At 48.3% G+C, this 26099-nt stretch overlaps 1 protein-coding gene across 1 annotated transcript; it reads left to right on the forward strand.

The window, feature by feature from the left end:
- Positions 1-201: 201 nt before the first annotated feature.
- On the forward strand, positions 202-24928 carry SCUBE2 (signal peptide, CUB domain and EGF like domain containing 2). Its single transcript, XM_053449109.1, has 23 exons — positions 202-300; positions 3615-3737; positions 4959-5084; positions 5386-5520; positions 11064-11189; positions 11785-11901; positions 12203-12271; positions 12395-12511; positions 13008-13130; positions 14353-14469; positions 15938-16060; positions 17250-17366; positions 17512-17589; positions 17751-17855; positions 18758-18892; positions 19104-19301; positions 21275-21445; positions 22109-22276; positions 22502-22663; positions 23152-23349; positions 23625-23777; positions 24147-24226; positions 24695-24928. Exons 1-23 carry the CDS (start codon positions 210-212, stop codon positions 24845-24847), a joined length of 2985 nt encoding a protein of 994 aa, XP_053305084.1. The 5' UTR covers positions 202-209; the 3' UTR covers positions 24848-24928.
- The last annotated feature ends 1171 nt before the right edge of the window (positions 24929-26099 follow it).

The raw sequence follows: 26099 nt of genomic DNA on the forward strand, positions 1-26099 counted from the left end.
CTGGCGGAGAGGTTGGGGGTCTCAGGGGGAGGGGGTTTGGGATTTAGGATTCGGGGTGAGAGAGGAAGGGGTCTCGGAGGGGGGTAGCTGGGGGTCTCCGGGGTTATTTTCAGTTAGTGAGGCAACCAGTGGTCTCGGAGGGGGTAGCTGGGGGTTGTAGGGTGAGTGAGGGGTCTCTACTCGTACAGTTTGGGGTGGCCCCTGTCACTATGGGGTATTTGGGATCTGCCTCCAGCCTATTCCTGCTCTCGTTGCCCCTGCTGTGTGCATTCAGCCAGCCTGCTGCCCGGACACCCAGCGGTGAGTACCCTGCAGGTAGTGATGCCGTGTGCTGACCTCTCAGCAGGGGTGGCCCCAGGGCAATCTGCCCGGACATGTCTCTGTACCCCCTAACCTCCGAGGGAATCATTTCTGCCCTGTTTATAACTTTATTTACCCCACGTGGAAATGTCTTTACTGGGTGTTACCAAGTCTGGTGCAAAGTGGTAAATGTGGTGCTGTTGTCATAGCAACCGATTCTCCTGGATAATACTACATTCACCACATTGGACCAGAATTGCCCCCCCCCGTGTGTCTCATGTATTATTTGCGTCCATGCTTTTCTTTTTTTTTACTGAAATCTCTCTAATTGAACCCGAATTTGTAGAATGTTCTGAAGACGTCTTATTTCTGTTGAGGATTATGTGAGAAAGTATGAAAACTGGTTTTATCACCGATTGCTATGGCGATAAAAATACTTTTTTACACTTTGCAGTTACTTTTTCATAACATGGATATCCCCCCCTAATACCCCCCCCCGGGGTAACAGGACTGACAAAGGTGCTTCTTGTTTGTGATTCACATAAACCCTTAGTTTTGTGGTGGAATTTACCCCCTGGCTGGATCCATTCTGTGCTTCTGCTTTGGCTGTTGTTTTGGGGGGGTGTTTACCCCAGTGTGCCGCGGGCTGCCCCCTTTCCTGGGTAGTTTGGCCTGGTTTTGCCGCTGGGTTGATGCCCCGTGGAGGAGTCATTAGAGGCTCCCGGGATATCTCTGGAAATATGTAGCTGTACAAAAAATGGGGCAATTCCAGTACAGATTGGTAAATGTGGGCAATCTCCGTAGCAACCCGTGCGATGCTCCTGGCAGTGGCTTCACTTTATCGGTTTGCACCAGAGTTGGTCTGATACCCCACTGAGTCTCTGATCTGCCCCACCAGGTATTAGCCGATTACCCCACACGCAGCCCCAGAGCCTGACAGTACATGGAATGGGGGCTGACGGGGGTCCCGGCCCGGAATGCCCCTGTGGCATTCAAATAGTAAATTCCATAATTCTAACTAACAACCCCCCCCGCAGCTCTGCCAAGCTTAGTTTGCCGTCATGGCACAGATTGCCCCCCCCCCGGGGTTAATCCCATGGCGTTGGGGCCGTTTGCGGAAGGCGGAAAGTCCCTCTCCTGTTTTTGCTGAATTCTGACCTCTCGGCAGCTATGAAATGTCTGGCAGCCGCGGGGTTAAGTGAAGGAAGATTGACCCCGGCTGAAATTGGGTAATAGATTCTAAAATAAACACAAACTCCTGGAAGACGGATTGCAGATGTTTGGGGGAAATGAGTGGAGTGTAAGGCGAGTGCGAGCGGCCGCGTGTCTCAGCCTCCCCGCCGGCGCCTGAGCGTGATGGGAGTCGCCTGTGTGCGCCCGTCACCAATAAGTGATACTTTGTGAATCCGTTCAGCGCTTTGTTATTTATCGGGGGGGATCTGAGGCCCCAAATATAAGGGCAGAAAATGTCCAGCGAAGCTTCCGCCCCCCCTTCTGTTAGGGTGGCGGTAATTCATCGACTCCCTCGGTTCCAGAAATAATAAACATCTTGGACCCAATAACTACCCCCCCCGGTACCGAGAAAAGGGCGATCAATCCCAAACGCGTTTCCCCTCCCCCGCTGCAGCGGCTCCGGCAGGTAAATCCTCTGTCGTGGCCGAGACCCTCGGAGCGTTCGTGGCGTTACCCCCCCTTATGGAGAATTGAACTACCTGCGCCGGGCAGCGGGACCCGAGTGGCTTCCGGGTTTCCATGACGAATTAATACAAATATCCGGAAATATACTGAGAGGGTTATTAGTAGCATTATGACATCATTTGGCTGATGAGGTCGCTGTAGCCCCCCGCAGTCCCCCATATTGGTTCAGTCCAATCCTGCGCCATCAGATACCGGCAAACCCCCCCGGACCGGGTCACTGTTTTATCCCCTCTGATGCCTCCATTCCTGGCGGATACATTTCTGGATAAATTGGTCAATTTTGGTCTAAAACTATTTTTTTTCTTTTTTTCCGAGCTGCGATCGTCCTGGTAACCGGTATATTTTATGTACCTGCGCGTTAATAAACAAATATTTCATGCCGGACCCCTGAATGGAGCCACTATTCCAGCTCCAGCGGACGGTGAGGGAGAGCGTCCGTCGCCCGTCAGACTCGCTGCCAACTTCAACTTTCCACCAAGCAAACCCCCCGCCCCCCCCCCGGCTCCCCCGACGCGTCGTTTATATGATTCAGGGCTGCGAATATTTCACGTCAGGTAGAAAGCCTGCGGTTTTAGGGCAATAAAAACCCTGAGTGTGAACAGAAGCCGGCGGTTTAAATCTCAGCTGCCGGCGCTCCTAGGACCGGAGCCGATTTACCAACGATACGTCACGGGTCACACGGGGGGGGGGGCTTCTAAGGGTTAAAACGTAACCGATCGACCGAATTGTGTCCTTTTCCGTAAGGTCTGGGGTTAAGTAAGCGTTAACTGACTCGGGGGGTCTTATATATAAAAAAACTCCACCGTGTATTTAACCCCCGCAGGGGGCAAGAGAATCGCTTACCTTCTAAGAAAAAAATTTAATGATTTTATTATTTTCAGCTGGCATTAAGAGTTTTTCACCCTAAGTCTTCGGCTCTAATGGATCGGCACTTAAAGGGTTAAGCAGCTTTCAAATCAAGTTATTTTTATTATTTTTTCTTTTAACTTTCCGAAGAAATCAAAGTCTGAAAAAGAATAATAAAATCCTGCGAAAACGTAACACGAATAAAAAAGAATAAAAATACCAAGCCAGCATTTTGTTATAAATTGTAGAAAACAGTATTTTTGGTAAAAAATAAATAAATTGGGGGGGGCGAGCAGAATCTGGGGGTGAAACGCGTTATTCTTTATCCTTCCAGTTCAGCTCGATATCGAGAAAAGACGATTCGTTGTAATTGGTGCAGATGCACTCACGGGGTTAATGAATCAGTCCCGTTTCTGGCGCCGTTTCCTCTCTCGTAGATTTTGTAACATTTTTGGCATAAAATGAGCCGGATTTCTGCCAAAAGTTCCTCCGATTTTATCTTCTGTATCTGCTGGTTAAATAAATAAGATTTCGATAAAATGAAAGAAATGCCTCGGTCTTAATGCCCCCGGGGGGGGGTTTTTAGGGGTCCCAGCCGGATACAGGTTGGAAGGCGAGGGGTCTCCGGTGGATCGGCTCGAGGGGCCCGGATCTCTCGTATCACGTTACCGCGTTGCACATTTAGTGGTTTATGCCCCTGTGATACTCGGCCCCTCTGTATATCACGCACCCCCCCCAGGGCTTTAACCCCTTTCTCTCTCTTCCTGCAGGGGTGGACGAGTGCGCGCAGGGAACCGACAAGTGCCACATAGACGCCATATGCCAGGACACGCCGACCGCCTACAAATGTATCTGCAAAGCCGGCTTCAAAGGAGAGGGGACCTCGTGTGAAGGTGAGACGTGGACTCCGCTGATAACCCTTCCTTCCCCCGAAATATTTCTGCACAATGTGAGGAGCGTGGTTGGGTGCGATGCTCTCCTCCGTGGTTGGGTGGGATGCTCTCCTCCGTGGTTGGGTGCGATGCTCTCCTCCGTGGTTGGGTGGGATGCTCTCCTCCGTGGTTGGGTGGGATGCTCTCCTCCGTGGTTGGGTGCGATGCTCTCCTCCGTGGTTGGGTGGGATGCTCTCTCCTCCGTGGTTGGGTGCGATGCTCTCCTCCGTGGTTGGGTGGGATGCTCTCCTCCGTGGTTGGGTGGGATGCTCTCCTCCGTGGTTGGGTGCGATGCTCTCCTCCGTGGTTGGGTGAGATGCTCTCCTCCGTGGTTGGGTGAGATGCTCTCCTCCGTGGTTGGGTGGGATGCTCTCCTCCGTGGTTGGGTGAGATGCTCTTCTCCATGGTTGGGTGGGATGCTCTCCTCCGTGGTTGGGTGAGATGCTCTCCTCCGTGGTTGGGTGGGATGCTCTCCTCCATGGTTGGGTGGGATGCTCTCCTCCGTGGTTGGGTGCGATGCTCTCCTCCGTGGTTGGGTGCGATGCTCTCCTCCGTGGTTGGGTGAGATGCTCTCCTCCGTGGTTGGGTGGGATGCTCTCCTCCGTGGTTGGGTGCGATGCTCTCCTCCGTGGTTGGGTGCGATGCTCTCCTCCGTGGTTGGGTGGGATGCTCTCCTCCATGGTTGGGTGGGATGCTCTCCTCCGTGGTTGGGTGAGATGCTCTCCTCCGTGGTTGGGTGCGATGCTCTCCTCCGTGGTTGGGTGAGATGCTCTCCTCCGTGGTTGGGTGGGATGCTCTCCTCCGTGGTTGGGTGGGATGCTCTCCTCCGTGGTTGGGTCCGATGCTCTCCTCCGTGGAGGAGGACCCTTTCGGTGACACGGAGGGGCCGCGAGGGCCACGTAAATTGAAAGTCATTTATCAGCAGTGAGTAGCTGTCACGAGTCCGACTCTCACTGCTCTCATCTAACAGAAATCCTCTGTCTAATCCTCATGAAAAGACGTGGCGAGTGTTTCCATTTACCCCGCTGATCCGTGACCCGCTGATCCGTGACGCGCTGATCCGTGACTCGCTGATCCGTGACCCGCTGATCCGTGACTCGCTGATCCGTGACTCGCTGATCCGTGATCGCCTGTGCCCGAGGCGCTCTCATTAATCACACCGACTTTCTTTTTATCCGGCAGACGTTGATGAATGTGATAGTGAATACAATGGCGACTGCGTCCACGAGTGCACCAACATCCCCGGGAATTACCGCTGCACTTGCTACGACGGCTTCAAGCTGGCCCACGATGGACATAACTGCTTAGGTAAGCGATTAGACTGCCGCTCCGCCATATCGCCGGCTGTGTCAGTAGCGATGTACGGTGCAGATTTTATTGCACCCATAGAGGGTAACATGAGTCCCCTTAGTTATAATTTAAATTTGTGCTTGAGCACAGGTGGGTCAGTGACTGCAATCAAGCCTAGAATGAGGATAATGGGAGTTGTAGTTAATACGTATGTATTCTATTTAAGGAGTTCCTTGTGCTGTCTGTTCTCAGCGAGTTGCCCCGGGGCAGGGGGCGATTTTCTTTACCCCTCTAATTCCTCTGATTTTGCCGTTTGCAGACGTGGATGAATGCCAGTCCAATAACGGGGGGTGTCAGCACCTCTGCGTCAACACCATGGGGAGCTACGAGTGCCGCTGCAACAAGGGCTTCTTCCTGAGCGACAATCAGCACACGTGCATCCACCGCTCCGAAGGTAACGAAACCCCCGCGCCACGGGCTGGCTGGGAGTTATAGGGGTTTAAAGACCTAAGGATTGCAAACTCCCAGGAATACCGAAACCAGTTGGAGGCCACGTTCTGCTTTGTTCAACAGGTCTCAGACCCCCCATTCCTTGGTCCCCAGACCTCTCATTCCTTGGTTCTCAGACCCCCCATTCCCTGGTCCTCAGACCCCCATTCTTTGGTCCTCAGACCCCCATTCCTTGGTCCCCAGACCCCCATTCCCTGGTCCTCAGCCCCCCATTCCCTGGTCCTCAGCCCCCCACCATTCCCTGGTCTTCAGACCCCCCCATTCCTTGGTCTTCAGACCCCTCATTCCCTGGTCCTCAGACCCCCATTCCTTGGTCCTCAGACCCCTCATTCCCTGGCCCTCAGCCCCCCATTCCTTGGTCCTCAGCCCCCCATTCCCTTTTCCTCAGCCCCCATTCCCTGTTTCCCAGACCCCCCATTCCTTGGTTCTCAGACCCCCCATTTCCTGGCCCTCAGACCCCCATTCTCTGGTCCCCTGACCCCGGCAGTAGCCCAGGACCCTCCGTCCGCTGCTCCTTGGTGCCTCTCTTCCCGGCTAAGCGTTTTTTTCCTTCCGCTTCTTGAACTTTTTCCACTTTACCTGCTTTCGAGAGGCAATTCTCTGGCGACTGAATGAACACAAAGAGAATTACCCCGCCTGACAAACCCCGAACACTTCATTCCTCGACCGCTTCGCCTCTCGGTTAGTTGACGGATCACATCGCGCTTATTAGCCCAGAAAATGTCACAAAACAGCAGCGTTAATGAGGCTAATTTGTGATGTTATGGGCCGTGCGGGCCGGTGATTGACAGCTCAATGGCCGGCCGGCGCTTTCATGTTTTGTGCTCCGGGTCGGACGCTCCATCTTTGTTTCTGCGGATTTCTCACTGTGGGAAAGGAGTCAAGAAGTCGCTGGAGCAGAATAATCTCCGCGGCTCAGGATCTGCCCCTTTGTTGACTAAAACTCCTTTAATGGCAGCAGAGAGCCCCAGCGTGAAGCCCAAGTGTCAGACCCCAAAAGACCCCCAAACGATCCCATCCAGCCGCTGACTGCGGAGTCACTGGGATCGTCGCTTTCCTCTCCTCGCTCATAAAAAGAGAGAGAGAGAAATGATGTTACATTTATTTATACCCTTCCAAAAACTATATTACAATATATTACACGAAAAAGTGCTGCGGGAATACAAATAAATAAACAATAATAATACAACAAATAATACTCCTTCTCCTACTACTACTACTACAACTACTACTACCAATAATAATAATAATAATACAACTAATAATAATACTCCTCCTACTACTACTACTACCAATAATAATAATAATAATACAACTAATAATAATACTCCTCCTACTACTACTACTACCAATAATAATAATAATAATACAACTAATACTCCTCCTTCTCCTACTACTACTACTACCAATAATAATAATAATACAACTAATAATACTACTCCTACTACTACTACCAATAATAATAATAATAATACAACTAATAATAATACTTCTCCTACTACTACTACTACCAATAATAATAATAATACAACTAATAATAATACTCCTCCTACTACTACTACCAATAATAATAATAATAATACAACTAATAATACTCCTCCTCCTACTACTACTAATAGTAATAATACAACTAATAATACTCCTTCTCCTACTACTACTACTACCAATAATAATAATAATAATACAACTAATAATACTACTCCTACTCCTACTACTACTACTACCAATAATAATAATAATAATACAACTAATAATAATACTCCTCCTACTACTACTACTACCAATAATAATAATAATAATACAACTAATAATAATACTCCTCCTACTACTACTACTACCAATAATAATAATAATAATACAACTAATAATAATACTCCTCCTACTACTACTACTACCAATAATAATAATAATAATACAACTAATACTCCTCCTTCTCCTACTACTACTACTACCAATAATAATAATAATACAACTAATAATACTACTCCTACTACTACTACCAATAATAATAATAATAATACAACTAATAATAATACTTCTCCTACTACTACTACTACCAATAATAATAATAATACAACTAATAATAATACTCCTCCTACTACTACTACCAATAATAATAATAATAATACAACTAATAATACTCCTCCTCCTACTACTACTAATAGTAATAATACAACTAATAATACTCCTTCTCCTACTACTACTACTACCAATAATAATAATAATAATACAACTAATAATACTACTCCTACTCCTACTACTACTACTACCAATAATAATAATAATAATACAACTAATAATAATACTCCTCCTACTACTACTACCAATAATAATAATAATACAACTAATAATACTCCTACTACTACTACTACAACTACTACTACTACCAATAATAATAATAATAATAATACAACTAATAATACTACTACTCCTCCTACTACTACTACCAATAATAATAATAATAATACAACTAATAATACTCCTCCTACTACTACTACTACCAATAATAATAATAATAATACAACTAATAATACTCCTTCTCCTACTACTACTACCAATAATAATAATAATAATACAACTAATAATACTCCTCCTCCTCCTACTACTACTACTACCAATAATAATAATAATAATAATAATAATAATAATAATAATAATACAACTAATAATACTCCTCCTCCTACTGCTACTACCAATAATAATAATAATAATACAACTAATAATACTCCTCCTCCTCCTCCTACTACTACTACCAATAATAATAATAATACAACTAATAATACTCCTCCTCCTACTACTACTACCAATAATAATAATAATAATACAACTAATAATACTCCTCCTCCTACTACTACTACTACTACCAATAATAATAATAATAATAATAATACAACTAATAATACTCCTCCTACTACTACTACTACTACTACTACCAATAATAATAATAATAATACAACTAATAATACTCCTCCTCCTCCTACTACTACTACCAATAATAATAATAATACAACTAATAATACTCCTCCTACTACTACTACTACCAATAATAATAATAATACAACTAATAATACTCCTCCTCCTCCTACTACTACTAATAGTAATAATACAATTAATAATACTCCTACTACTACTACTACTACCAATAATAATAATAATACAACTAATAATACTACTCCTACTACCAATAATAATAATACTACTACTACTACTACTAATAATAATATAATACTACTTCTAATAATAAAACATAATAATAAAACATACTACTACTACCACCAATAATAATAACACCAATAATAATAATAATAATAATAATATAATACTACTTCTAATAATAAAACATACTACTACTACTACTACTAATAATAATAAATCGTAATAATAATAAAAGATAACAATAATAATAATAATAGTAATACTACTACTACTACTACTAATAATGATAATAAAACCAAATAATAATACTACAACTTCTACTACTACTAATAAAATATGATAAAATTAATAATAGATAATAATAATCTTACATCACAATTTCATCAAAAAGTTGCTTTTTGTATAAAATATTTTTAAACTTCGTCACCGTTTCTCCATACACTATGGAAGTAAAGTTGCTACATTTTATTGAGCTGCCGTAGGAAACGATGTAGCGTCACATACAACAAATCATACAATCATACAACAAATCATACAATAATACAATCATACAACAAATCATACAATCATACAACAAATCATACAATCATACAACAAATCATACAATCATACAATACATCATACAACAAATCATACAATCATACAACAAATCATACAACAAATCATACAATCATACAACAAATCATACAATCATACAATCATACAACAAATCATACAATCATACAACAAATCATACAATCCTACAACAAATCATACAATCATGCAACAAATCATACAATCCTACAACAAATCATACAACAAATCATACAATCATACAACAAATCATACAATCATACAACAAATCATACAACAAATCATACAATCATACAACAAATCATACAATCATACAACAAATCATACAACAAATCATACAATCATACAACAAATCATACAACAAATCATAAAATCATACAACAAATCATACAACAAATCATACAATCATACAACAAATCATACAATCATACAACAAATCATACAATCATACAACAAATCATACAACAAATCATACAATCATACAACAAATCATACAACAAATCACACAATAATACAACAAATCATACAATCATACAATCATACAACAAATCATACAATAAATCATACAACATGAGGAGTTTAACAAAGTACAGGAAGGAATTTATTTCATAGGAGGAGAAAAACTACAAGAGACCGGAATCTAACACTAGAGAGTCAGAGACAGAATGGAAGAGATAGAATGGAAGGAAGTTTTACTTTACTGAGAGGGTAGTGGATAAGTGGAACAGCCTCCCAGCAGAAGTGGTAGAGGGTAATACAGTGAGGGTATTAAACATGCATGGGATAGACATACAGCTCCTGAATCTAAGACGAGACCAACGACTGATTAAGGTTTGAGTCTTTACAGCAGGAGAAACGTGTTGTCTAGACGGGGCCGACGGGGGCCGATTTTAATGAATTCAGCTTTTTAGCGGGTAAATCCGGGAGGCAGTCGGAGGTAATTAGACAAACAGCTGGAAGAAAACTGTTATTTGGCACAATTCGTTGCAGACCCTTCAAGAGGTTAGAGGTCAAGCGGCAGATTAAAGGGCACACAAGCAATCTGAAGTTGTAGTTGGAGACAGATGGGGGAGCTTGATGGATGTGCGTGATGGGAGCAGGTGCCCTGCAGGGGGAGCCCCGCTACGTCTGCTCCAGGGGGGCCGCGCTACGTCTGCTCCAGGGGGAGCAGCACTACGTCTGCTCCAGGGGGGCCGCGCTACGTCTGCTCCAGGGGGGCCAGGCTCTGTCTGCTGCAGTGGGGCTGCAGTTTCACAGGATAAACAGAACACAAACCGCACGTTTGTAATTTACAATCTGGGATTTAAGTCCCTGAAATAAGAGCAGCCGACTGTCCTACGTGGAGGAGATGAGAGGAGAGGAGAGAGGAGAGAAGGGAGGAGAGGAGAGCTAAGAGGAGCAGAAATAAGAGGAGAGAGCAGAGAGGAGAGGAAAGAGGGGAGGAGAGCAGAGATAAGAGGAGAGCTCAGAGGAGAGGAGAGATAAGAAGAGAAGGAGAGGAGAGTTCCACTTAAGAACGAGACCCACTGAGTAAAGAAGAAATTATGTATTAAAGGATTTTCTTCAGTTTTTGGAGACCCCCGGAGAGCCGTTTTCTGTGGGGAGAAAGAGGCTGAATTTTCTTTCCCAAATGGGCTGAATGTTTTTTTCGGGGGGGGGGGGGGGTCTTTTCCAAAAGCACTGAGGTTTGGGGGGGGGTCCGGATAGACGCGCTCTGGGGGGCTCTTCTCCTCTGATAATACCCCGTCTGTTTTGCAGAAGGCCTGAGTTGCATGAACAAGGATCACGGCTGCGCTCACATCTGCCGGGAGTCGCCGAGAGGCGGCGTGTCCTGCGACTGCCGGCCGGGTTTCGAGTTGGGGAGGAATCAGAGAGAATGTGTCTGTAAGTGTCCGACGCCAAAAATACCCGGACCCCCCGCCGCAGGGTATCATCACACTAATAACCCCAGTATCTGCCCCCCCATCCGTGGTGTCCCCGCGTGTGTTGTTTGGAAAGAGTTAAATAACTCTCACGATTGTATGGTTGGGGGGGGCGTTTCTGTCAGAACACTAATGAGGCACTCGGGGGGGGGGGGCGTCTGTCACATGCGGGCCTAGAAAATACCCGCGATGGGGAGTGGTTCGGGGCGAGGCGGGTACATGACCCCCCGGGGTGCGCGGCGATTAGAAACAGACCCCTCTGGGGTGTTAGGACGGGGCTCGGGGATCACGGAGGCAGCCATGACCGGGTTCCTCAGTGTATGAGAATACCGTCTATGTAACGGGAATCTGACACGCTACACGCCAGTCACACCGAGCGTCACTCGGATAGAAACCGCATCAGCCAATACCTTGGCCAAAGAGCTAACAGTCAGAAATACAATTACAGTCCCTCCTGTCTGTCTGTCTTTCCGTCCGTCCGTCCGTCTGTCTGTTTCTTGCTATTTTTTTGAAAAAGCCCATTTAATCCAGGTTGGGGTCTCTTGTTTTATTTCCAGTGACCTGTAACCATGGAAACGGAGGATGTCAGCACACGTGTAATGACACGGATGTCGGGCCCGTATGTTCCTGTCACCCTAAGTACACCCTGCACGCCAACGGCAAGACCTGTGTTGGTTAGTAAGGACGGCAAATGCGTTGAACTCGCTTGCGCTCCCATTTATTCCTCCCCATGCGCATTTCACCAAAAGCCTTGGGACTCCTTCTCAGTCACGCTGTCAGTCTATTCCTACCAACTCTCCTGAGTATAACTGGGCTAGTCCCTGCAGAGCGTTTCCTGAATCCGGTTCCCGCATAGTGCTCTCCGTCCAGCGCAGCGTCTGCCGCGCCCCCCCTCCGCCGGGGGGCAGAATCTGGGGGGGGGGGTACCTGGAGCTCGCCTCGGCTTATCTGTCGTCTTCTGTGTTTTCTATACAGAGAAAGAAGAAGCAGAGTTGAACTCCACGTCGGACATGGACAAGCGGGTGAAGCGCCGGCTGGTGATGGGTGAGCGTTAAGGCGCCGGCTGAGTTCCCGTCAGCTTCAGGCGGATTCTCCTGTTAACGTGAGAGACGCCGCGGCGCGACATGCGATGCGTGTTACTAACATATCCCTCTGTCCACGTTTCAGAGACATGCGCGGTTAATAACGGCGGCTGCGACCGAACGTGCCGTGACACCTCGACCGGCGTGCGCTGCAGCTGCCCCGTCGGATTTACTCTGCAGTTTGACGGGAAGACGTGTAAAGGTAACAATTTAACACGGAGAGCACCGAATTCACATTCTATATCAGTGTTAATGTGTGTAACGTGTTAGTATGTGTAAGGTGTTAGTATGTGTAGCGTGTTAGTATGTGTAAGGTGTTAGTATGTGTAGCGTGTTAGTATGTGTAAGGTGTTAGTATGTGTAACATGTTAGTATGTGTAACGTGTTAGTATGTGTAAGGTGTTAGTATGTGTAATGTGTTAGTATGTGTAAGGTGTTAGTATGTGTAGCGTGTTAGTATGTGTAAGGTGTTAGTATGTGTAGCGTGTTAGTATGTGTAAGGTGTTAGTATGTGTAATGTGTTAGTATGTGTAACATGTTAGTATGTGTAATGTGTTAGTATGTGTAAGGTGTTAGTATGTGTAGCGTGTTTGTATGTGTAGCGTGTTAGTATGTGCAGCGTGTTAGTATGTGTAACGTCTTAGTATGTGTAAGGTGGGTCGGGACACGTGGGTGATGTATGTTTTGTGTCCCCGCAGATATTGATGAATGTCAGAGCGGGAACGGCGGCTGCGAGCATTTTTGCAAAAACACGGTGGGCAGCTTTGATTGCAGCTGCAGGACGGGCTTCAAATTACTTACAGATGAGAAGTCCTGCCAGGGTAGGTCTCCAATTGCCCCGCCGCTGGGTTGGGTCGCCAATTGCCCCGCCGTCGGGTTGGGTCGCTGATTGCCCGCCGCCGAGGAGGGGTGGGTATGGCTGCCTGTGTAACCCTTTCAGCTCTGGCTGTTTAATATAACGATCCCACCACATTCAGAGACCGGCCAATCGGGAGACAAGCGGCCAATGCGGGCTTCCTAACATGAAAAATATAACCGAGTAATAATAGTAATAATAATACTAATAATAGCAATAATACTACTACTACTACTACTAATAATAATATTAATAGTAATAATACTAATATGCTACTACTAATATTAATAGTAGTAATAATAATCATAGTATTAATACTAATATACTACTACTGCTATTAATAGTAACAATACTACTAACAGTAATAATGTCAATACTAATATTCTACAAATAATAATAGTAATAATACATCTGATACTAGTACTAATACTGATACTGTTACAAATAATAATAGTAATACATCTGATACTACTACTAATAGTATTAATTCTAATATACTGCTATTAATAATAATAGTAATGCAACTGATACTGTCAATAATGGTAATAATACTGATACTACTAAAAATAGCAATAATACTGATACTGTTAATAATAGTTATAATAACAATAGTAATACTGATACTGTTACAAATAATAATAGTAAAACTACTACTACTAATAATACTAAAAAATAGTAATAATTCTAATATACTAGTAATAACACTACTGATACTACTAGTAATAATACTACTAGTAGTAATAATAGTAATAATGCTAATAAACTAATAATAGTTCTAATAAGTGTAGTACTCCTGATACTACTAATAATAATATCCGGAGTAATATTAATACCGGTAATAATCACAGTTAGCGTCTTGCGGTGCAGGCGATGCTCGTTGGTGAGAATGTATCGATTTAGAGTAATGTTTAGAAACGTTCATCTTGTTGCATAACGTTCCGTATTAAAGGGGTAGCAGAAGGATTATTTTTGGTGTAAATTAAACGCAGACGTTTCCCAAACCCGGTGACGGATCCGCGCGGCGATGACATCACTTTGTGCCGCGCTCCGTCCCGTGAGCTCATCCGTGACCTCGAGGGGGATGAAGCCCACCCGGGGAGTTTAGAATAAATACCCCCTGACGTCTGTTTTCCATTTTTTATTTTTTTACTGACGTTTCGTTATCCGTTTATTTGATTTTATCGCAGATATTGACGAGTGCTCCTTCGAGCGGACGTGCGATCACACGTGCACCAATCTCCCGGGGGCCTTCACCTGCACCTGTGATAAAGGGTACAGTCTGTACGGCCTCACACACTGCGGAGGTGAGTGCAAAGCACCGGATGGGGCAGATAGCGATGGCCGTAGCTGAATTAACGTGGGGGGCGGGGGGCAGTGTTTGCCGCGCTTTACGCAGCGCCGGTGCTCTGACCCCCTGCATGGCCGGCTGGGATCGGTGACCGAATCCTTCATTCATTTTCATTCCTAAAATACGATGCGTTGACGACGTTCCAAACTTCATGCCCTCTCCTTATTTTATGAAAACGAAAGAATGGTGATACCTTCCAGCCTGCGCGCTGTACGTTCTATCGCGCATGTCCGTGCAGTCTGGTGCAGTCCGTTGCGCATGTCCCCGCAGTCTGTTGCGCGTGTCCCTGCAGTCTGTCGCGCATGTCCCTGCAGTCTGTCGCGCATGTCCCCGCAGTCTGTCACGCATGTCCATGCAGTCTGGTGCAGTCCGTCGCGCATGTCCCTGTTATAGCAGCCGCGGGCCGAACATTTGGCTTTCAGGTGTCGGGTTTTCCCGTCAGCGAGTGTTTTTCCGGCTGGCTCGTAGCTCATACAGACGCTCTTATCCGTAACGCCGGTGTTTGGCGAGTCTCGGATTCCAACAAACCGCAATCGCAGCATCAGCCAGACTCTACTGGAGAGGAACGAGACACACGGCAGCTCTTATTAACCCCCTCTGCACTGGAGCTACCCGTAGCAGAGCCGGTGACTGAGAACTGAGAACGTTTCACGTATTTTACCAACAGATTGCATTATTTGGATAAATGCAGCTTTTTCTGCTTCGGGGGGGTCGTGTTTCCGTCCCCCCTGCGGACGTTTATTAGAGGGCCCGCCATAATCCCTTCGGGGTCTGGGGTCCACGCTGTGGCTCAGGGTCTTTTAGCCTATACAATGATTGGTTCCTTTAAATGTATCATGTGATCCGTGCCAAGGAGAGTCTTCTGCCCCCTTACTGGGGTATTATTACACGGAGGGGGGGCCACGTGGGGGGTTGTAAGCCTCTAATTACACCCAATTTTCCTTTTTTTGGTGTAATTTTCCTTTAAGTATAATTGCTCGTGGAATTCTTATATTCCTTCCGTTCCAGACGGAGATGAAACGAGTTCTTTAATAACCGCCTCAGACGTCCCACGGAAATCCAAATAGCCCCAAAATATGTGGTTTGCCGCGGGGAAGACACAAAATAACGATTGTTTTGGTGACGGCGCCGGGCGGAGGTTTCACAAAGTCTTCAAAAGAACCTTTATCACAATATCCATTTTTTTAACCAAATTTTCATTCTTTTACTAATTCCTCCCCCTTTGTGCAAATTTTTATTTTAGCCCACAATACATGTAAAGGCACAAATGCTATTTTTTTTTCTTTCCAAAGCACCAAATATAAGACGTCAGGCGCTATGTAAGCGAGAAAATCAGCCGTCGTTTCGGGGATAGATCCGCGTTTAATTTACGTCGCCGACGTCTGTCTAGAAATTAACCATTTTCCCACTTTTTTGCCCCGCAGATACGAACGAATGCAGCATGAACAACGGAGGCTGCTCGCACGGCTGCGTGAACACGGCGGGGGCTCACTACTGTCAGTGCCCCCCGCGGTACAAGCTGCACTGGAACGGCAAGGACTGCGTCGGTAAGATGCCCCGGCGCAGGGCAGAAGCCCTCTGTAACTGCGGCGGGGGTGGGGTGGGGGGGTGTTTAGTGAAATCCCATTCTGCCAGGCCACAGACCCTTCGGCAGAGAAAGGGTTAATGCATCACATGTCCTGACGTTGGGATGATGGGTTTCCCAGTTGAAACCAGTTCAGAGTCAGCGGGATACAGGAGATACTTTGTCTTGGCCGCCGCTTCCCTTCCGTGTCCATCGCGTGGCGGCATTTGGCGTGTGCCGCGTTAACTCTTTAGTGCCCGTGACGGCGTGTGCGGTTTCATCGCTGTGAAGGCGCTGCTCCACTTTAATAAAAATCACTATCCTAGATCTGTGGGAAACCGGAAAATCTGTGTTTCTAGCTTTTTTTCTTAAAAGTGTGAGGATGGGATTTTGTTGCTGCTATGGCAACGGAGTCTCCCATTGTATCCTATGATACGGGGGCTAGGCGATAGTATCCGTGGGGATGGCCATGATTAATAATATTTTTGGGCAGGGTTTTTAGTGGGAAAAGTGTTAAATTGACCAGGAGTGGAGCAGCGCCTTTAGTGCGCTTGGTACCGGCGGCCGTTTGTCTCGCTCGTGGCAGCCGTGGCGCCGGGAAAAGTTTGTGAACAAGACCTTTGTGACCTGGTTGAGTTGAATCATTCGAGGTTTGGTGAAAGCCCAGGCCAATGATCTGTGAGCCCCCCGGGACTGGGCCGCGGGCCACGAGGAGTCAGTGCCGGCCGCTGCTACCCGGGTAAAAGACCCGACTGACGCCCCGTTACGCTCAAAGTCAGCTCTGGCGAAAAAGGTTTACATTTCTTTTTTTTACGGAGCACGTTTCGCCGAGCGGCCACGGCAGCGGGTTGGCGGCTCCGTGTACGTTTTTAGACGTAGCGGCTCTGAGTTTATTGGTTCCTTTCCCCCCAAACCATCGACCGCACGGACCCCCAACATATAAAAGGTCATTACGGCGGGGAAATGCTTCTTATGTCGGCTTTTGTGACCCCGCCTGGCGCGGCCTGTGCACTCAGCGTCTGTGTCGGAAAATAACGTGGGGGTAAAACGATAAAAATAACAGAGAAACCCCCCAAGAGAATCCTAATTCGGAAACGGTTTGGGGCTTGTGGGCATTTTAACCCCCGGTGGACCGGTCACCCCATCAGCGCTCCTCTTTTTATTCCGTTCAGAGGCTCAGACCCCCCCGGCGGACGCGGCCCCCCCGAGGGTATTCCTACGCTGCGTGAAGAGCGGCGGGGGCGAGAGGTGTTTACTAAGCTGCCCGTCCCACGTCTATTCCGCGCCCGGTGAGTAGGACGCTGCGCCGGTCACCAAAACAGAAGATATTAATCGTTCTTATAACGACCGCCTCGTAACCATAGCGACGGAATAAATAACGGTGAACCCGGGAAGAGGGGCCACTCGGGGTAACGAAACGCTTTGCGTCTGCAGGCCTCCAGGACTCGTACGCCGTCACCTGTGGATCCTCCTCGCCGCTGAGAGCGAAACGCGCGAGGAACGAGACCACAGGTAACAAAAAAGTGTCTTTAATTAGAGCGCTAAATCCCGGGGCAGTTATTGGCGAGCGGCGCATCGTTTAGTTATTCTGGGCCGGCCTCGCCGGGGGTGACGGGGCGCACGAGACTGACCCGCGGGACGGGGGACGCCGCTTCATTCTCTCTTCTTTCCAGATTTTGCAACAATTAAGACGAGCGTCACGTTTAAAGTCGCCGACGGCGCGTGCCGGACGAGGAAGACAGAAGCCCCCCCGGAATTCACGCAGCAGCGGATATCAGGTACCGGAAAGGGTCCGGAATCATCCGCCGATTCGGAGCGACTACAACGGGGGCTACGCGGGGGCCGCAGCCGGCGGATTTGGCGCCCGGGAGGGATCGTGTGTTTGACCCCCTGCTTTATCCCAGAGAATCCCCCCCCCCGGCCCCCGGCCCTGCACCCCGGGGCTCTCTTACCTGTTTCCTGGTGATCTAGGGGGGAGTTTTCACGAGGGGCCACACAGCGCGTCCCGGTAGCTAGCGGGGTACTTGATGTGCGACGTTACCCAGCGGCGTCGGCAGAGACTCAGTGCTCCGCGGCGGCAGGACTGGAGGTCACCGTCTCGAGGCTGGAGGGTTGTGCCGACGCGGGGCCCTGGGCAGATCAGACCACCGGCACGAAGCGCAGACGGCAAAATACCTCAAAAGATTCTCGACCCCCCATCCGGTACAGAGCCGCACCATGAAAAAGAGATTGCAAGCTCCGCAGACTACCCGTCATTGATGTCATAATCTGCCTGATCAACAGACCTAGATAGTCTCCGAAGCTCGCAATCTATTACACTTCGCTCTGTGTCTCTAGCGAACGTTATCGTGCTCTGTGCTCGTCGAATGATCCTTATCTTATATACGGGAGCCCAACGAGGCTTCTTCATGCCGTTACAAGGATTTTCACTTTTCGCACCGATGGGGTTTTTTCTCTTCACAAAGCGCTGCGTTTCGCCCAATTAACCTGCGTGAATCCGGGGGCGGGGGGGGGGGTGGGACGTGAGGTAATTCGGCTCGTGTTTTATGTCGAAATCCCCAAATTCTTTCTTTGATGTGAAGTGCGACGGTCGGGGGGGAGGGCGACGTTTGGGGCGGATGACTTGCGGGGAGGAATAACGTCGCGCTCGGCTGGTTATTCTGTGATTTTGTTTATGCAGAGAAACAGTATCTCGTGTACGAGAATTTCCACTTCTTAAACATAACGTGCAGGAGCGTCGGGAGGAAGCCGTCCGGCAGAGAGGGCGTCATAACGGCGCTGCTAGAGCTCCACGTCAGCCATCACGAGGTCTCAGGTGGGTCGGCGGACCCCAAAACGGCCCATTTCTGCTTAATTATTAACGCTCCTTTCCTTAAATCTGCGGAACTTTCCTCAAAGTATCTCCTGTTTTCTCTCCGCTCGGCGTATCGTCAGGCAGAAGGCGAATGTACTCTGCGCGCTTGGCAGAAGAGCTGACGTTCTGCGGGGACTCTCTCACTAACGTCCTGCTTTTGCCCCCCTTTCAGAGTCGTGCGCCCTCAGCTGCGTCCGGAGGAAAGCAGAGAAACGGCTCCGCAAAACCGTCCGGACGCTGAGAAAGGCGTTCAGCAGGGAGCAGCTCCACGTCCGTCTGTCCGGGAGGGACTTCGAGGTGGCGAGAAAGACCCCCCGAGACGCGCAGGACGCCTGCGGGACGGGACAGGTCCGGGCGGACGGCCGATGTGGTAAGTCGACCGCCGCAAATGCTGCAAAACGTTTGACTTTGTCTAGGGACCCTACTGCGCTTCGCCCCAGAACCCGCCGGGAGATCGGCCCCATCCGGCCCCCATCTAGTCGCCTGTTTCTTCTGCTGTAAAGACTCAAACCTTAATCAAACCTTTAGGGCTCGGGTAACGCCGTCCGACGAGGGCCGCCGAGAGTCTGGGCAGTCCTCCGTTCTATGTGTCTCTGACAACGGGCCGGCCGGCGGGCAAGATAAGGGGGCCGCGTGCGTTCGCGTGTCTCGTGTTCTCACGCGTGTCGGGATTCGGGGCGCGAGAGAATAACTCGTCCGTAACGTTTAAACAAATAAATAACATTTCAAATCTTACGTCGTTATTCCGAAGGTCGGTTCCCAAAATGAAATCCGTTAATGATTATTCCGTCGGGGGCCGGAGCGAGACGCGTTCTCTTCCAGAGACCCCTCCGCCCTCTGGAGACCCGCTTCTGGCGGCCCGTTCCCCCGTCCGGCTCCTCTGTCCACATTGGCCCCTCCACCCTCTGGAGACCGGCTTCTCGCGGGCCGTCCCCCCCCCGTCCGGCTCCTCTGTCCTCCTACCCTCCGATTTCTCGTTTTCTTCCTTTTAGCCCCAAATCTCCTCATGAAAACATCTAATGACCTCGGCCGCTGCGGTCGGTTTTCCTGGGGATTGCACATTTTTTGGAGTAGTCTTTTCTGTCGCCGGTAACCGTCACTTCCTCGCCCGTCCAGCCATCTTCTACCCAAAACCCCACATAAACTGACACAAGTAATGCCTGTGACGCGGCATTAACCCTTTACAGCCTGGAGGGGGGGCGGGCTTATGCTTTGCTTGCTTTTTGGAAATTCCCACATTTGCTAATTATGAACGCAATCCGTTTCCAGGGTACTAGATATGTAGAAATCGCATTGCAGGCGTGATCCCGAGCGCACACGCATGTTTCGCTAGCATGATACAGACCAGCTTTGCTGTACCTCGTGCCGGAGGGGGGGGCTGGGGGGGGGTTACTTATAGACAAAAGGATTCAACACCCGACAAATGACGTCAGCCTTGGAAGTGTTTGGAAGCGTTTACCATAAATAAATATAACGAAGGGCTTTACCTCAGTCCGTCCCGCCGCCGCCAGCCCGCCGAGATGGGACGTCGTTGACCTTTTTATTGACGAGGCTCTCGATGCTCCGCGGGGATCCTCCAGCGATTGTCTCCGGCAAAAGAAAAAAAGAAACTACTTAAAAGACACAAAAGTTCAAAAGGGGCTTAGAGCTTTTTAAATGTCTTTATGAGCATTAATCCGCCCCCCCCGGGCCCCTCTTTGCATCACAAAAGCTCTCGAATTAGAAAAACAGCTGCCTGGGACTTAAGAAAAGGGGTCGTCGGGGGCTGCCGGAGACCCCCGCCGCGAACATCAAGTCTGCTGAAGGCAATTCGGTCTTTTGTGGGAGAAAAAAAAGGACTTTTCCTGAAAAGAAAGGCCTGATGGGAGTGCGAGTCCCGTGAAGACCCCCAAACCACCGGCAGCCCCCTAATCTACTGTAATAGCATTCTGATTACCGGCGGGGGCCGGGGGGATACCGCATGCTATATGGCGTAATATCGGAATATATGACGTAGCAGATACAATGTATCTTGTAAAAAGAAATTGTGATTATTTAACCCTGCAAATTCCGGGGGTTAGCCCACTCATTGCTCCACAGGCAGTGGATTTCAGAGTTTAACTGCCCTTCCCGAGTTCTAGTAATAATAATAGGGGGTCGTCTGCTTCTTGCTGTGTCCATGGGGGCCAAGATTTTCCCCGAGACAGCCTTATAGTGACATTAAATATATTAATACGCTGCGAGGAGTAAAGAATTTATCGCAACTTGAATGTTAATGTTTGACTTGGATGCACCATCTCTGCCGTAAAATCCCGCACGGTATTAACAACTCCGGCTCTCTCTCTGTCCCCTCCTCCCCCCCAGTTAGCTGCCAAGCTGGGACTTACTACGACGAGGAGAAGGAGCAATGCGTTTTATGCCCAAACGGAACGTATCAAAACGAGGAAGGGCAGATAACGTGTGAAATTTGCCCAAATCCTGAGAACCGAGGCGGCCCTAAGAGCCCGGGGGCCCGCGATGTATCAGAATGCGGAGGTAAAAAAACTGGCAGCGAGCGAAATCCGACCGCTTCCCGGCGCAGCCGCATCAAACCCAGCTCTCCGGGGGCCGCTAGGCGCTCGCCAGTCCCGGTCTACAATGCATAGCGATAGGGCGTAGAGCTCTGCCGGGTATCACAGGGCACATACTGTGCATTTATATCCAAGTGGGGCAACTTGGTTAAACGGCTGCGGAATTCTGGGGGTAATTATAGCCAAACGCTGCTTTATGCTAACGCCGGATGGTCACCGTTAACGGCTCGCCTTAAATATTTATTATTAAAGGAACGGCCGGCTGATGACTGAAGCCGTACCAGACGGCAGTCTAAAAAGTGAAAATAGCATTTACTAAATGCCGCTGCACCCCCCCTGCGCCGAGGGTCTGTGTTAACCTCTCGGTGGCCGTGTAAATGGTGCGCACTAAATGCATGGCACGTGTCTGTATTGCGGCTTTATCCAGCAGCGCCCCCTAGCGTGCCGCGTGGTATCTGCAACCTAACCCTGCACCGCTAGCAGGCTAATAACTCTAAAAAATAAAAAAAGCGGATTTTAGATGTTTTTTGGGGAGGGGATTTTTTAATCCGGTTGCATAAATCAGTGACGTTTCTATGAGAGTCGTGCAGGTCTCTGACGCAAATACCTGGAATTGCCTTCGTTGCAGGGCTGTGCCCGGCGGGTGAATTCTCGGCAGATGGCTTCCGGCCGTGTGAGCCGTGCCCGCACGGGACGTACCAGCCTGAAGCCGGGCGCACCTCGTGCTTCCCATGTGGCGGAGGACTCACAACCAAACACAACGGTGCCACGGCGTTTACCGACTGCGAGACTAAAGGTGACTCCATCAATAAGCAACGATCAATAACCTATATATATATATATACGGGGCAGATCCCACCCTGTGCCACCCTGTGCCACGCCATCAGCCCCCACGCCTGAGACTATATATCATACCAGCTTGTTTATTAACCCCCTACATCCTGGTTTGGGACGCGGGGCAGATGTTGGGGTCTTTACCACCCGTTTAATTGTTGGGTGACGCGTTCTCCCCTTTCTGCAGTTCAGTGCTCGCCGGGGCATTTCTACAACACAACTACCCACCGGTGTATCCGCTGCGCGGTGGGGACGTACCAGATGGACTTCGGGCAGAACTTCTGTATTTCCTGCCCGGGAAACACCAGCACGGACTTCGACGGCTCCACCAGTATCACCCAGTGCAAGAGTAAGTGCCCCATTGCTACCCCCGATTACCCCACGGCGATATTCCTACCCCCGATTACCCCACCACGATATTCCTACCCCCGATTACCCCGCCGCGGTACTCCTACCCCCGATTATCCCGCCGCGGTATTCCTACCACCGATTATTACCCCGCCGTGGTATTCCTACCACCGATTATTACCCCGCCGCGGTATTCCTACCACTGATTATTACCCCGCCGCTGTGCGACAGATAAGGGTTAAATAATCCTTGGTTTCATCGTTTTTTCTTTTATACAATGTTACAAAAGCAAGTTATGGCAACGAATACATATATAATACGTATCTGCTCGGTTTCTCGTTCATGAACAGATATTATTATTATCGCTGTATATATATATATATAGCGCCGTCATATTCCGCAGCGCCGTACAATGAGGATTACCGATCCTGATGTGTTTTGAAGGGTTTCCGCTTTTGACGCCGAGGCTCCTGCGCTTTCTTTTCGCAGACCGGCTGTGCGGAGGGGAACTGGGAGACTTCACCGGATACATCGAGTCGCCGAACTATCCGGGAAATTATCCGGCAAACGTCGAGTGCACCTGGAACATCAGCCCGCCGGCCAAACGCCGCATCCTGATCGTCGTCCCCGAAATCTTCCTGCCCATAGAGGACGAGTGCGGAGATTATTTAGTGATGAGAAAAAGCTGTGAGTTCCGTTAGAGTCGATGAGGCGGCGGGCGTGATGATGACATCACACCGCGAGGGGCCGGTATAGAATATTATGGAAACGTAGATATCCACAGAAAAAAAAAGCACGATAGCGCTGTCTCTCTCGTGCGACACAAACGTGCAAATGAGTTCATTAAACGTGATAAATACGTTCTTTCATTTGGTCCGCGGGAGGTGATAAGAGACGGGTAGCGTGTGTTAGAGACTCGGCCGCGTTCTGTCCTCTCACGTGTCATTCTGTCTCTTCCAAAGCTTCATCCAATTCTGTCACCACCTACGAGACGTGCCAGACGTACGAGCGCCCCATCGCCTTCACGTCCAGGTCCAAAAAGCTTTGGATCCAGTTCCGGTCCAACGAGGCAAACAGCGCCAAAGGCTTCCAAGTCCCGTACGTCACGTACGATGGTAAGACTGGCATCTTCTATAGAAAGAGATAGATGTAGAGCAGCCAGCCCTGCCGGGTCACGGTTACATGTATGTACTGTGGGTCGCTGGTGGCGTGTGTGTCCCGGCCTGGGTCAATAATAAAGCTCCGGATCCTTAGGATGGGTATTTATTGTGTATTTAATACGAATTTAGACAAATGAAACCAACCTGGTGCAGAAGATCTGCCCAGAGAACCGCTTTGTATTAAAAAGTATCTTGAAGAAACGGTAAAGAGGGTCATAGGTCGGAAATAAATATTATTATTCATTGTATCATTATATTATACGTATTATGGAGGGTCCGGATCGTCTGATTATGTTTATTCGATGTTCTCGGTCTCCCTTGCAGAAGATTACCAGGAGCTGATAGAAGACATAGTGCGTGACGGACGGCTCTACGCCTCGGAGAACCACCAGGACATCCTGAAGGTATTAAAGAAACGCGCCGTTCCTTAAATGTTAGGTATTCGGGGGTTAAATGTTTAGGGGTTTTCCACTTAAAATCATGCCCAGGGCTGTAATATCAGCATCAGCCACCAGAGGGAGCTCCGGGGGGCACAGGGTGGATCGTTTGGCCAATGTCGACGTCACATCGAAGCCACATCGAGCCTCAAACATCACCCAACCATGCAGTTTTGTCACTTTTAGGATAAATAAAAATATATTCCAACGATCAGCTTAATAATTATAGATATAAATATATATGACATTTGTGCCTTTTTCAAGGACGTGTGATGCTGTTTTTGTTTGAATTACTGCTTTATTAGACATTTGAAACAGAGTATGAATGGCTGAATCGGATCCACGTGGCTGAGCGTGATCTGTGCAGCCGAGCGCGGTGTGAATGCCTGAATGTGATCTGTCAGGCCGACGTGTTCATTATATGTTCTCTTTCAGGATAAGAAGCTCATAAAGGCCTTGTTCGACGTCCTGGCGAATCCCCAAAATTACTTCAAGTACACGGCGCAGGAATCCCGAGAGATGTTTCCCAAGTCGTTCATACGGCTTCTTCGCACCAAAGTGTCCAGGTTTCTGCGGCCCTACAAATAACGACGAGCCCTTGACGTTTGCGGACTCTATGAGAAGATCTTCAACAGGGATTTAACCCCCTCCGTTCCTGTCCTTTTCACGCCAGTCGGAGGGTTTTTGGCCACTTCCGTATTGCCATATTTGTGTATTTATAGCTGATCCTTGGAGCTGTACGTGCCGACGCTCGCCGAGGAATATCACGCGACGCCACGGGGCACCAAAAGGTCTTTCTCCAGAGCATAGTACGGGGACCGTGGGCTTTTCGGGCTCCGTGCCGTCAGCTGACGAAAGAGTCTTGGGTCAAAAAAACAAAAGACTTGGAAAAATGTAACCCACGTGGCGCAGCGACACACGCCGATCTTATTCAGACGTTTTAAGGGTGTCCAATGGTTTGTGTTCTTCGGAAACATTTCCATCCACCAAGGAGTCTCAACAGCTGTCAAAGCGCGATAGCAACAGAGGGGCCAACGGCAGGCGGACCCCCGGCCAACGGCATGCGGACCCCCGGCCAACGGCATGCGGACCCCCGGCCAACAGCATGCGGACCCCCGGCCAACAGCATGCGGACCCCTGACCAATGCCAAGGATCCTGCGGCTTTCTTCAAATCTACAGAATAGGAGCTGAAACATCACAGAGTAACTTAATTACAAGAAGTAGCCTTAAGAAAAGAAAGTTATTTATTTGTTCGGAAGGATTTTTTAGGAGATTTTTTTTTTACAAAGAGCTTCCCTTTTCCAGACATTGAAATGGATTTATCTAGAAGATAATGAGCGCTGAGACCAATGTACTGGGACAGACCGAATATCGGGCGTATTAGACCCAGATCGTACCTTTGGATGATGTACGGAGCGGTTTCCATGGAATCGATAGAATCGGGTCCTTCGGAACCTCCTGAAATGGAGGAGAAATTGTAATAAACGCGAGGGCGATCGCCTGCTTCTCTCCTTGGCTTCAGAGCCTGCGGACTGAGTGGCCGGATCATTAAGGACTCGGCGGTCAGACAGATCCCAGCTGGGAAGGACGCGTGTTCTGTGTTGCGTGTTGCGTGTTCTGTGACACGGAGAACGCCGTTCCGTGAGGCTGGGCCGGGGATTTTCAGATCTGTACATTCTGTAAAGTTTTGGTTAGACGGTATAAATATATGAGCACAAATAACAGAACGTAGCTTTTAGCCTTCTTTCTACTTAAAATGTATGGGGGTACGAAGAGAATATTTTTTTAGTCGGTGTATAATTAAAGCGCTTATCGTCCGGACTCTTAATGCGTGACTGT

The sequence above is a fragment of the Spea bombifrons genome, chromosome 10 (assembly GCF_027358695.1).
Source record: "Spea bombifrons isolate aSpeBom1 chromosome 10, aSpeBom1.2.pri, whole genome shotgun sequence".
In the NCBI taxonomy this organism is placed as follows: Eukaryota; Metazoa; Chordata; class Amphibia; order Anura; family Pelobatidae; genus Spea; species Spea bombifrons.